Source organism: Stegodyphus dumicola, chromosome 6 (genome assembly GCF_044657685.1).
Source record: "Stegodyphus dumicola isolate Sdum_Otavi_A_Nest chromosome 6, ASM4465768v1".
In the NCBI taxonomy this organism is placed as follows: domain Eukaryota; kingdom Metazoa; phylum Arthropoda; class Arachnida; order Araneae; family Eresidae; genus Stegodyphus; species Stegodyphus dumicola.
In genome coordinates, this window is record NC_140773.1 from 44,887,017 (window position 1) to 44,900,077 (window position 13,061).

Here is a 13,061-nt window from a genome sequence, read left to right on the forward strand (position 1 = left end):
TTTAAAATTTTCGGCCTGAAAATTTGGAAACTTATGAGAGAAGTTATCTTTTCTCTTTAAGCAATTGAGCAAGCCGAGCTTATAAGCTTTCGAAGGGGGAGAGGTTGTAACAAATTTAAATAATATTAAAATCTTGTAGTTTAAATAACTTAAATAGATGAACATTAAGGTATTTGTGAATGGCAATATTTGAAACCAGACTCGAGTGCCACGTGCGACTCTCACACGAAGAATGTAATTTAATTTTAAATGATAGAATATGTTTTATCTTCTTGTTTGTATGTCGCCATTTTTTTGAGTGTTAAATAAAAGTTATTGCTGTGTTCCATCATTGGAGTTGCTTCATTTCGCCAAAGAAGTATTACAGGGGGAATATGCAGAACAAAATTTCTTTAAGTTCATAGCATATTTTTTGGGGTTATTACAGCATATTTAATCAATTTGCAGGGGGATAAAAATACCAGGGAAACTGCAAGCATAAATCCACATTTCTACAGATTTTCAATTAAATACATTTTTAAAGTTATTTTTCAGTATTCATATTACGTCAAAACTGTGAAATTTGTATAAAAAATTACTAGAAAAGGAAAAGAAACTTATAGCTGGATATTTTTCCAGAGTTAAATTTTCGATGTAATGTGTTTTTTCTCATAAGGATATTCTGTACATTCATAATTTAGACATGCTCTATTTTGCAGAGATGAGAAGCTTCTTCAGGAAAACAATTTTTCAAAAATATATCAACTATAATTCAAATGTTATATATCTTACATGCTTTATGTTCTGTTTTCTAAAAATGCCACACAAACAATTATGTACTTATAAATCACAGAAAATTGTCTTATGATGGTTCGAAGGAACCTCATTTTGCTGTAAGATCGGTAAAAGTCATCTAAAAATAAAACAGTTTATTTTAACTTTAAATCTCACATTCTAATGAAGAACAACATACAAATTTACCTTAGCACCTTGTTCACTAATACATGTCTGCAAATATCTCTTTGCTTCAGTCAATCCAGTTTTTGCTTTTGAGATGTTACTTTCAATTGGGGGGCTTTCTTCAAGAAATTGTTCCAATTTGCATTCTCCAATAAGAAAATTTACTAGCACATCTGAAATAACAACAAAAAATTAAATATATATTATAAGTAATGGTTATTCAATTTTTATATATATTTTATAACTTCAGAAATTATATACAAGACAGAATTTCAAAAGTTATAAAATATTAAAACAGTATAAACAATTGCATTTTTAAAGAGATATTATTAAAACAAATACTTAAATACAAAACACTGAAATCCAATGTTGAAGAGATATAAATTCCAAATTATAAGCACTCTCTGAATGTGTAAAATACAACAGAAACAAGGTAATTACGTCCAATTTTGCATTTTATTCACCTCCTTATCATAATTTGTTTTATTCAAAGATGCAAAAAATCTTAAAACAAGGTAATTATTGCCCAGTACTGCTATATATTCACTTCCTTGTCATAATTTATTTATTTAAAGATACAGAAAATTTTAACATTTCTCACTGAAAGACATAATCTACATACCACCAAAAAGTTTTTGAATAAATTTTTGAGATGATATGGAACTAACAGACATAACTCCTGCTGTCTTAGCTTCAAGAACTGCAACAGTTAAGTGCTTAACCATGCAATCACTAGAAAATGATTCAATGCCAGCCTGTATACATGCCAAGAGTCATTAGATGGCTCAATGCCAAGCTTTTAAATAGATGCACGGAACATTAAGATTTAACTTGTTGATACACAGTATAAATTAATTATTACTATAAAAGGAACCATTCATGAAATGAATCAAAAATATATTTTAAGTTAATGATGATGTAGAGTTTTAGGAATGCTAATAGAGAGAATCTTTTACTTCAGGGAAGTGAAAGAATTTAATTTTCGAATAGATTTTCTGGTTTTGAATTTTAAAAATATAAACTTTTCTTCACCTATAAAAGATAGGTAACAAATGATAAAAAGACTTAGCAATCCTGAATGATATGTTAAATATTTCAATAATTTAAAATAAAATCATGTACAATAACTAAAATATATAATTTATAATTGATAAACAAAGGCATACATTACAACAGATTTTTGATTACGCATTCAAAATAATTACTTACTCTTGTAACAAATACTATATGTTTCATTTATTAAAATGGACTCCAGCAGATAAAAACTAAAAAGATTTGTTCATGTTTTAGAGAAAACACATGCTGCTAGAAAGTTTGTGCAATTTGTTTCCTTAAAAACATCCTTATTTAGATAATAATAATTTGAATACATAAATGCTACTAGCTCGATTTGATATAACAACTGAATTTTAATTACATATTGTTCGATTTGAAATATTTTTCTTTCCTTTTTAAGTTTCCAAGGTACATTATTCTAGTTATACTTTATTGGAATAATATATTATCAACACTCCATTATAATGATACAATACTGCTGCCATTTATCTTAAGTTCCATTAACCACATGGACAAACATGTAAAGAACTGAATAGCTACATATATAACTGTCAACTGTTCACTAAATGAGAAGTGCTAATTTAAGTTCAAATGAGAAGAGAGCAAAGTGCATTTTATTGTCAACACTTGAGAAGCATTGAATTAAGTTAGTATCAACTCACAACATATGTCATTTCTGGCAACCTTAACTTTTTCACATTGAAGTTGTCCAAAACATCCAGCCATTCAGACATCGTCAGGTCACCCAAACGCATGAATTATTTTCTGCCTAGTGCTTTCTACCAATCACATGCATTGGTAGAGATGCATTGGTCACATGCATCACATGCCAATAGTGCATGGCTCATTGTTTTTGGGTGTTATTAAATGACATGCCAATCATTATTTTGAAGCGACTTAAAGTAGTTCTGTTATTTGAATGTGCCTTCCTTCTCCTTTGTTTAGGTCCTATTGATGGCCAAAGTTGCAATCCTGTCCTAAGGGAAAACACACACATTGGTGAAAGCACATGAAGATGCCAAGAGAGAAATCTTTGCTTTATTTATGTAGGTTATTGTTAGCATTGTAGCATTCTACTTGGCATGGGGAAAGAAATCAATTTCAACAAAATACATATATACAGGCATTTTAGATGTTTCAGTGAAACAGGTTTTGGCCTCTACCAATGCTATAATGAGTTAATTATAGCATTAGCATAATAGAAATACCAATTTAAATTGATACTGAGAGATACAAAGCAACTATGCACTCTGAGCAGCCATTTGTAAAGACTTTCCCTTAATTCAGCACTGACCTTGAATGGTAGTTGAGTTTAAAATTTTACTCAGGTCATCATCATCACTACAGTACCATAACCTAGAGTCAAGTCTCTTTACTGATAAGTTTCATTTTTGTTTCAAGAGTGGTTCCAGACATGTTACAGTTTGAAAAGAGCAAAACACATGCAGTCGCCTGAAAATATCTACAAAAGATACTGCTGCAAATGTGTATAAGCAGTTTCCCTTTAATATCATCACTGCATAAAGGCACTCGCTAGACATTTGCATGACAGAGCCGATTAGGATTGACACAGACCTGGGGAAGAGTCTCTATGTATTTCAGTAAAATGTCAGTCAGATTAGAATTTACTTCTGTGATCGTAAGTATGACACTCTGCCAAAGAATGGTTGTGATTTATACTTACATGTTGGTCTTCCATGGCCCCATACTACTATCTAAATTTTTTGTCAACATTTCGAACTTAAAGCCAGAGCTTGTTTGCAAAAACCACGTTTTTAACACACAATTTACGTGAAAAATCCGGAAAAAAAAAAAAAAAATATTAGATAAGAAAAACGTAAAGTTTACCAAAAACCAAAAATATTTGACAGGAATCTACGTACACAGCGATCTGTTTTAACTTAAAAAAAAAAAAAAATCAGAGAATTGCACAATCTATACAGCGTAAGAATCTAGAAATTACGCACACCTCACTAAAATAAACTAAGATAATGCAGTGAATTGCACAATCTAGGCACTGCGCACAGCCTCGACATTGTGCATAAATCAATAAAATAAAAACTAAAATCTAAAATAAATTACAAAGAATTAAAAAAAAAAACAATAATGACAGAAATTCATAGAAAAAAAAATGAACACAACATTCTACAAAATAAGAACAATAAAATAAAATGCACTCACCACTGTGTATGCTTCTTCAGCAGAAATATCAATTTCAAACATCAGCAAAACTCGTCAATTTCCACCACTTTATCCTCCCTCCCCCCAATCTTCTGAGACACAGAGCATACAAAGTCCAGCATACATTCGTGAATAAAATTTCATCCATATGTTTTAATACTAAATTTACCTTGCACACAATTCAAAATACATGACTGAAATTTACATCTTTCATTGCAACATAAGCCATTTCAAAACGTCCACCAAACCAACCAACCAGCAAATAAAACCACTCCAACAAAATTAAGTTTCAACATCAAAAGTGTTGCCACACAAACAAAATCACACCAAAAACCATCGCAGAACACACAATCGTACCAAAAACCAGTGTATAACACATATCGAAACATTTGGCGACGCCATACATCTGAGGGTGTCTACTTATTATGAATATGCTTTGTTATTGCAGCAACTTGTGTACCATCTAAGATACAGCATAGAAAATAGTTATAAAGCTTGCATTTTGGTCAGAGGTCACTATACATTATTTCAAGATATAAATTTATACATATATATCTTGAAAAGTTGGGTACTCTTCTATTATTGGGATTGGATTCAGATGTGTATGTACGTGTATGCATATGTGTGCGTACATACACACACCATACCTACATGTACAACATTCATCCATGAACACATACATCCATACATTTCCAAATCCGGTTCCGATAACAAAACAGTACCAAAAGTTGTAACACCAATATTTTCCCATCTCAGTTTATATTACATTTACTATATTCTTATTTAGATATACAGTCAAAAGTCGCTAATTCGGACACCCATAATCCGGACCTCAAAGCTACAAACTTTCTGCGCATGCGTCAAAAGGACGCATGCGCGTAAGACCTTTGCGGCTGCGAATATGCTTGTGCGCATGCGCAAAATACGTTTACGAGTGCGCGTTTAATATATAACGGATGGTATAAGCTAAGCTAAAATTATCTAATTATCTATTTCAGTTAATGTTGCAGATTGCGTTGTTCCTTAATCTTTGAATTGGATCTGGCTTATTATTTTTTGAAAAATGTTAGAGCAATTTTATAAAAGTAAGCTTGAACTTTCGATTATGTCAAATAGAATTTCTGACATATATTTACTAATATGTAAAGGATTTACAAAGCGAAAGTATATTTTGAAGTTCATTAAACAAAAAGGGGAATTGCTGCAAAAAATGGATAAAGGCATATCCTTTGTTTATCTAAACTTTGTTTATCTTTAATGCAGCGGCGGGCGCGCAGTGAATTGGAAGTTGATCTGTCAGCACTATCCTTATCTTCAGGGCAGATGTTTTTATTTTATTTGGCTTATAATTCCTTACTAAATGCAGTATTTCATTTCGATGTACTCCGTCTTTGATATGATTTAAATCAAATTCCTTGTCATTATAATTCGCTTCCGATAGTGAAGAAAGTGACAGAGGTTATTCAAAATGAAAACATTTCGATTGACAAATTAGTCGGTATTCGCAACACAGCAATTATAGGACTTGAACAGCGGAACTTTGTAACTGAACAAGAAATTATGTCTGTTTATAGAATTAAAGAGAATGTATTATCACGTAAAAAATGAAGCAACTTAAACAACTTACATTGAAAGAAATGTTTAATAAAGTAAACAAATAAATATTAAGCTTTTTTTTGTAAATTTTGATACCCTTTAGATCATAATTGTTCTTTATTTCATAAATTACGGTTTCATATTTTTAATTTTATAATTTCTGCATGCCATCTTACCAGATTTAAACTGATGATCTATAATCCGGAATCGCCGAAGGTCCCAACGAGTCCGGATTAACGACTTTTGACTATATTTTTTAAAGGCTATTCAGGATTTTGAAGATATGTCAGGCAGACAGAATAAAAATTGTGGGTGAATCTTTACATTATGGTAACTTGGCAATTTTTTGGCGACCAACCCTGCTACAGCAACCTGCTTGTTTTTTTTGACGCCATTTTGTTTTCACGAAGTAAAGGATGTTTTTTTTTTTTTTTTTTTAACATTTTTTTCAACAATTTGCTAGCCAAATTACGCTTATGCTAGAACTTTTATGGAACAAATGTGCTGAATCATGACGAAGATTAGGTGCAAAATTGGGAGAAATTGTAGAATCGCCCACTGCTTGCCATGTTTTTAAGAATTGCATATACACGGTATCCATGTACACATCGACCTATTTTCCTTTAAAAAAAAAAAAATCCCAGAATTGCACAAAAATGGCATTGCGCACACTCATGACTTTATCCATGTACACATCGACCTATTTTCACTTAAAAAGTCAAAGAAAATTGGCAAAAATCCAATTCTTACTCTTATAAAAAGTGCCAAACAAATAAGTGGGCGATCTGCACTTTAGCAGCGAAATTCTTTCTAAGTGCTTATTAGCTAAAATCCTCATTGATATTTTCTGGAAAATGTCACATTACGTGTCTCATGATCTCTCATTTCTCTAAGACAAAATAATCTGTGATTCGAACTGTGTACTTCTCAGATTATTGCTAAAGTCCTAGCTAGTAACCTTTATCGCCTTACCAAAATGTCGCCAAATTACCTGTTACCATATTCTAAAGATTAGCCAAATTCTGTTCCAAGTTCCATGTTTTTAGCTGTGAAATCATTTAAAAGTTAGATATTTTTACATTTGTTATTTTATAATTTTTCCACAAGTACATTTTTAGTAGTATTAAAATTGTTTCACTGGTATGCAAGGTAAAATAAAAAAAGGAACTTTAATATATTTCCCTCCCCTCCTTCTCAAATTTAGAAATGCATGATGACTTTCACATAAAATTTTGTTATAAAGAAATAGAACTGCCAGACCACAGTTAGCCTAAGCATGAGCAATAGCATACATGCATGCTTTGGATTGATTTATTGCAAAATAAAATCAATTCCTCTATCCTGATTTCCATTAAATTTGCAACTTTTTTTCATATTCCTACCCTTCTAGAAACTGGATACTTAGTGAACAGAGAACACAGTTTTTGGAGTTGTTTTCACATCCTACATTCCAGGCTATCTTTGGAAGAATATCTATGTTTTTCAGTAAAATGCCCAATGAGATAAGATCTTACATCTGTAATACTAACAGTGGCACTCTGTCAAAGACTGGCTGTGATCTGTACTTACATGTTTATTTCTCAAAGGAAAAAATATATCATTTACACCTGATTGTCTCAGTTAGCCTACTAAACAAAGCATGGTAGGGAAGTGTGACACTGAAAAGTTGGTGTGGTGAAAATTGACCATACCAAAAAATTGATTTAAACATGTAAAAAACTGACAGCATGAAACTTGTTTAAAGGGCTTTAGTGTAAAGTGACCACATTTTCATTGAGACAAAGCGGGACAAATGGAATGAAATGAGAATTGTAATTTAGTTGTGAGAGCAGACCAATAATTCAAAAAAATACATTTTATTGTATACATTCATATATTTGTCTATAAATATACAAAAATATATTTATTATTAACTATTGGTAACTATAAAAATATTTGTAAAAAACTATATGTCTTTTAATTTATTTAAAATTTTGATTTTCTTCTATGGTTATATTTTTTACCCGAGTGAATACTTTGGAATAGATTTGGATCATTTATTAAAATGTCATGAAATTTCTCACATGAAATGGTCAAATTATATTTCACACTTAATACAGATTTTAAAGTTTTAATGTTCAACTGCATTTTTTCAATTGTCCCTATTTTATTGATACTAGAAAAAACACATTCAGTTGCTGCATTTGTTCCTGGAAGGGAGAGCACGTGTTCTACAATTTTCCAAATATTTTCATAAAGAATATTATTCTGTTTAAAATGAAGGGTTAACTCTGTCCCCCCCTTTTTTTTTTGACTGGTTTCCATTTGCTGACAACCAAGATTTAATTTTTTCTTCAGTAACGTATCTTTTTACTAATGACACCTCATCAAAAAGATTTTTTCGCAAATATTATTTTTCGGAAAATGGTTACTAATATATTAAAAAGATTTTTCTACATATTCCCATAAAATCTCTTTTTTTTTTAATGTCACCCAATGAAAACTTTTAATATCCTCGAATAGAATTGTGCGTTCTTCAAGATATTCCAAGCAGTTATTATAAAAATTTCTGACTTCTTTCAGAAAATCAGGTCGTTTAATGGCACCTTGTTCTTTCAACCTAGTGATGTCCTTTCGAATAACTAAAGGAATGTAATCGTTATCAATTCTTTCTCACAATTTTGTTTTTAAATTATTGACACTTCCGCAATTGAAATTTTGTTCCCTTCAATAATTTTCAGAGCATTGTGAAATAATGTAGCTTGGTTGTGGATGAACTGAAGCCAAATATGTGATGCATCATTTTCAAAAAAGAGCTGCAATATTCTTGGACATTTATCTTGCAATTAAAAAGTATGATTTTAATCATTCGTATATTTTAAAAATATTTTCCACAGCTGGTAAAAGAGCTAGCCATAGTGTTTTGCTGTAACCAATAATTCTTTTATATTTGGCTCACCAGCGGCCGAGCGGTAAAGTCCCTGAACACTGGTAGTTCGGTCCGAGGTTTGAATCCTGCGAACGGGCTGGCTGCATGGGTGTTTTCGTGATTTTCCCCATGTGTAACGAGTATACGAGCCAGTTTCCCTTAGAAAGTCCTGCATGAAGGCATCCCTCCCCTTAGGCAGATAGCCCTCGAGGCTTTGCCGTAATTAAATAACCTAACCTAACCTAATCTTTTATATTCAATTTCTGTGCTTTTACAAAAGTCCTTCAAAATTTCAACACACACAGTATATACATATAAAAATACGAATACCTTTTTGCAAAAATATTTTAAAGATCCACTGGAAGTAAGTCAGATGCTGTTTGAATAGTAATGTGTAGTGCCTGGTTCTCCGAAACTGTAACCCTGAAAAGAGTGAGCACCCTCTGGCGGAAAAAAAAGGGTAAGTGAGAGACTGGCTTTCGGTGGAGGAGGCCGAATGCTCAGTATGTTCAGTGTGGTAATCTTATAAATCTAACAATTCTATTATCTGATATATTTCAATTTGTACAAAGTGTATATAGTTTACAATGAGTGTGTGAATAAATTAGTAAGATAAATCAGAGTCTATTAATTACGGGTAACAAAGCAACACCGGCCATGGCTCGATCTTACATGTAGAATGTGCGCTGTACAACCTACTCCAATAATGTTTTGGTTCAAATGTTCGTTAAGTTTTGTAAAAACGTAATTGATGCCTCTTCTATCTTTTCCACCAAAATTTACATTAGTTTTATCCTCACAATAGGCAATAACATTATAGTTCAAATTATTCTTTTTTAAAACAAAACTTACTGAATCAAAAATTATTTGTCAAGTTTCACTCGGCAATGAAACAAAATCAAATATTTTAATTTAAATTCCTGTTTCTGGACAAAAAATTCTAACAATTGTGGGAAATAATTTTAAATCTTTGTGGTTGAAAGCATCATAATATATGGATAAAAATGTGCATTTATCTAATTCTTTCTGCAATTGTGAAAACGAATATAGTGAAAAAACATTACAAATACAAATAATCGCTTCAGTTTTTGTCCTTGCACATGCAAATTTTTTGTCGTACAATGTTTTGATCATTTGTGACATACAATCAATTGATCTGAAACTCTGATTGTGGTTTATGGTGTGGAAAGCAAATAGCCCTTCAACTAATGATAGCTGTTTCTCTGTTAACAATACATATTCCTTGACGAGATGTAACGACAATGATCAAACACCACCGAGTAAATCTAACTCGTTACATCACCTAATTTAGTTTGCATGCATTTTATGTGTTTTTTATATTTATGTATTTTTTATTTCTGTATATTTACTATAATAATTAATAAATAATAGGTAATATATTTTTACAGTACATCTAAAATAAGAGATCCAAATGTTTTCTAAAAAGCGGGACATTTTAAAAAAACGGCAGGACAGTCTTAAAAAAAGCGGGACTGTCCCACCAAAATCAGGACGTGTGGTCACTTTACTCTAGTGTAGAATTAGGTGCCCCTTCGATTGGTGAGAAATTTTGTTCAGTTTAATTATGAAACCCTATTTCTGGTTACATGATAGTTTTTACTTGGTTTTAGCTTCCTGATTTTTTTTTTTTTTTTTTTATAATGTGAAAATAGATTGATGTGTATATGGATACTGAGCTTGCGCAATTCTTTGACTTGTTATTTTGGTTTTGTGTAGCGGCCATCTTGAAATTATGCCTTCCTGGCACCAATCTCGGCGTCAAAAAATAACAGCTAAAAAACAAGACGCACCCTATTGTAAACTTTTAACCATTTAAAGGAACACCTGTTCATACAAGGAACTAACACCATTCAAATTTTATCAATAATTAAATATGGTGGATACGAGAAAACGGTTAGAATAATTAACAAATTAAACACAGAACTCAAATTTGCAGTCACCAAATAACTGATAAATATTTATTGGGCTGATCTTTGGAATATGGTAACAGGTAGTTTGGCGACATTTTGGAGGCGATAAAGGTTACTACCTAGGACTTTGGGAATAATGTGAGAAGTTTTCAGTTCCGATTACGCATTATTTTGTGTGAGGGAACTGAAAGATCATGAGATATGTCATGTGACATTAATGGACGAATCACTGTTCTTTAATCGGAAAAGGGGGTATATTGTAAAAATATCTGCTGTACTTTATAGTAGTTTCATTCTATGTTCTGTGAAACAGTGTTGTTTAATATTTAGATCCCATGGCCGTATATAAAGTAAATCCGAAATTTTTATTATGTTTATGTGTAATTGAAAAGAATTGCGGATAAGTATGAATGTCCAATATGTGGGAATGAAATGAGATTGTGTGAAAGGAAGGATATTACAGATAGTTTGAATGGCGGTGCAAGAAACCTGGTGAAAATGGACATTTTGTGATCCGCCATGCACTCAAGATTCTGTAGAAGATTAGGTAAGTTAGTATTTTTAATTATTTGAGGATATTATTTTTATGCATTGTTCTAAATGTAAGGAGTAAATAAATTAATATGGTATTATTGGAAAATTGTTATTAGCACTGATTTAGTTTAAAGTAATTAGAATTGAAAGCTAATTTTGATTAATTTAATGTATGTGCTTATTTATATTTTAAGTAGTGTTTTTTAATTTAATGATCGTGATTTTGAGAGTTATATGTTTGTAGTATTTTGGAATACGTTTGAGTAGATGTAAATGTGCATGGAAAGAATTTAAGTATTTGACACTAAGTATTTGTAATCATTTTTAATGTTTTGTTATAAATTCGTTGGTGACATTTATAATAGATAATTTAGAGATAAAAGTTTTTGGATATTTTATTTATTTTATACGTGCAAATGTCCAACCTTGGAAAGGGTATATACTTTTTCGCGATCAGGTAATTTCATATATGTGCTTTTTACCAAGTTTAAAGATTAAGAAAATTTTCCTGCATTTTCGTGCAAATTTTTGTAGTTTATGAGAAAATAGCAGTGTAGATGGATAAAGTTAAGAGTGTGTGCAATGCCATTTTTGTGCAATTCTGGGATGTTTTTTTAAGTAAAAATAAGTCGACGTGTAAATGGTTTATGTGTATGTGCTATTCTGAAAAACGCGCAAGGAGTTTGCAATTGTGCACTTTTTCCCAATTTTGCAGTTAATATTTGTCATGATTAAGCAGTTAAAATTTCTAGCATAAGTGTAATTCGGCTAGTAGATTGTTGGAAAAAGTGTTGAGTAAATAAAAAGAAAAGAAACATGTCTTTACTTCATGAAGACAAAATGGTGGCGGGGAAAAAAATAGAGGGTTGCTGTAGCAGAGTTGGTCGCCAAAAAATCGCCAAGTTACCATAATCCAAAGATCAACCATTTATTTTTCTGAATTTATTATATTCAAGTAGTGCACATTTTGCCTAATAATACATCAGGCAGGAATTTTCCCTGTGAATTCTTTTAACAAATATAAAACAGCTACATATTACTTCAGAACTTTTAAAAATTATATTACTATAAATTTCTAAAAATGAATTCATTCAAAATAATCCCAGTTCATTAATTACTAGCGTTAGCGCATTACTCGAGGAACATTTTCTTTTACTTTTTTAAGGAAGATTTTAAAAAGTATGGAGGTCAAATGAACTCAAATCAATACAGGCGATTACCGCCTACATCCTTAAACACGGCTATTTACGATACTTCTATGCAATATATTCGATGCATATATTTACTTGATTTCTTTTTGAAAACTGTTACTTCTAATTCAAATAATATATAAAACAGAACAGGAAAGGTTCAAATATACGTTATTTACGTATATTTGAATTATTTATTTTACGTTCTATAAATTTTATTACTCAAGTCTGTCGACACAAATCATATTCAAAATTGTTTTTAGTGGTCAATTATGAATTTATAATTGCGCAATAATAATATTTCCGTGATTCATTAATTCTGAATTTACTTCTGATTGGAGATTTTCGTGTCAAAGAAGTCCACTTGACGAACGAGGATAATAATAATTACCAAATCCTGAACTTCTTTGGTTTAATTGTTCGGCAAGTTCCGCCACTTTTTTCCAATTAGATTCATCTCTGCTCCTTGAAATTTCATATTCGATCCGACTTGAGGCTTTAGGTTTCGAAGTCATGATTTCAAAATAAAAACATCGAGTCACACATTTAGAGCATACATCAGTTTTGATGTTGATTTTTCCTACTTCCTTTACATTACGATTGTAAGGAAATTGCCATATCCTTGGTTTGTTATTTCAAGAAAACAGGATATCACTTCATTTTTTTGTTTCAATTATCTAGTGATATTTGATAATTTTTAATAAAGAAAGTCTAAATAAAGAAAAA

The 13,061-nt window shown here is 31.1% G+C and overlaps 1 protein-coding gene across 1 annotated transcript in view; it reads right to left on the minus strand.

Annotated features, from left to right (window-relative positions):
• Positions 1-12,927, minus strand: part of Ttc7 (tetratricopeptide repeat domain 7) — a 91,004-nt gene extending 78,077 nt beyond the window's left edge. The window contains exons 1-2 of the mRNA XM_035353007.2: positions 12,727-12,927; positions 961-1,112 (exon numbers count right to left, since the gene is read on the minus strand). Coding sequence (XP_035208898.1) covers positions 961-1,112; positions 12,727-12,850 — 276 coding nt within the window. The 5' untranslated portion in view covers positions 12,851-12,927. The remainder of the gene's footprint in view (positions 1-960; positions 1,113-12,726) is intronic.
• Between the last annotated feature and the right edge of the window lie 134 nt (positions 12,928-13,061).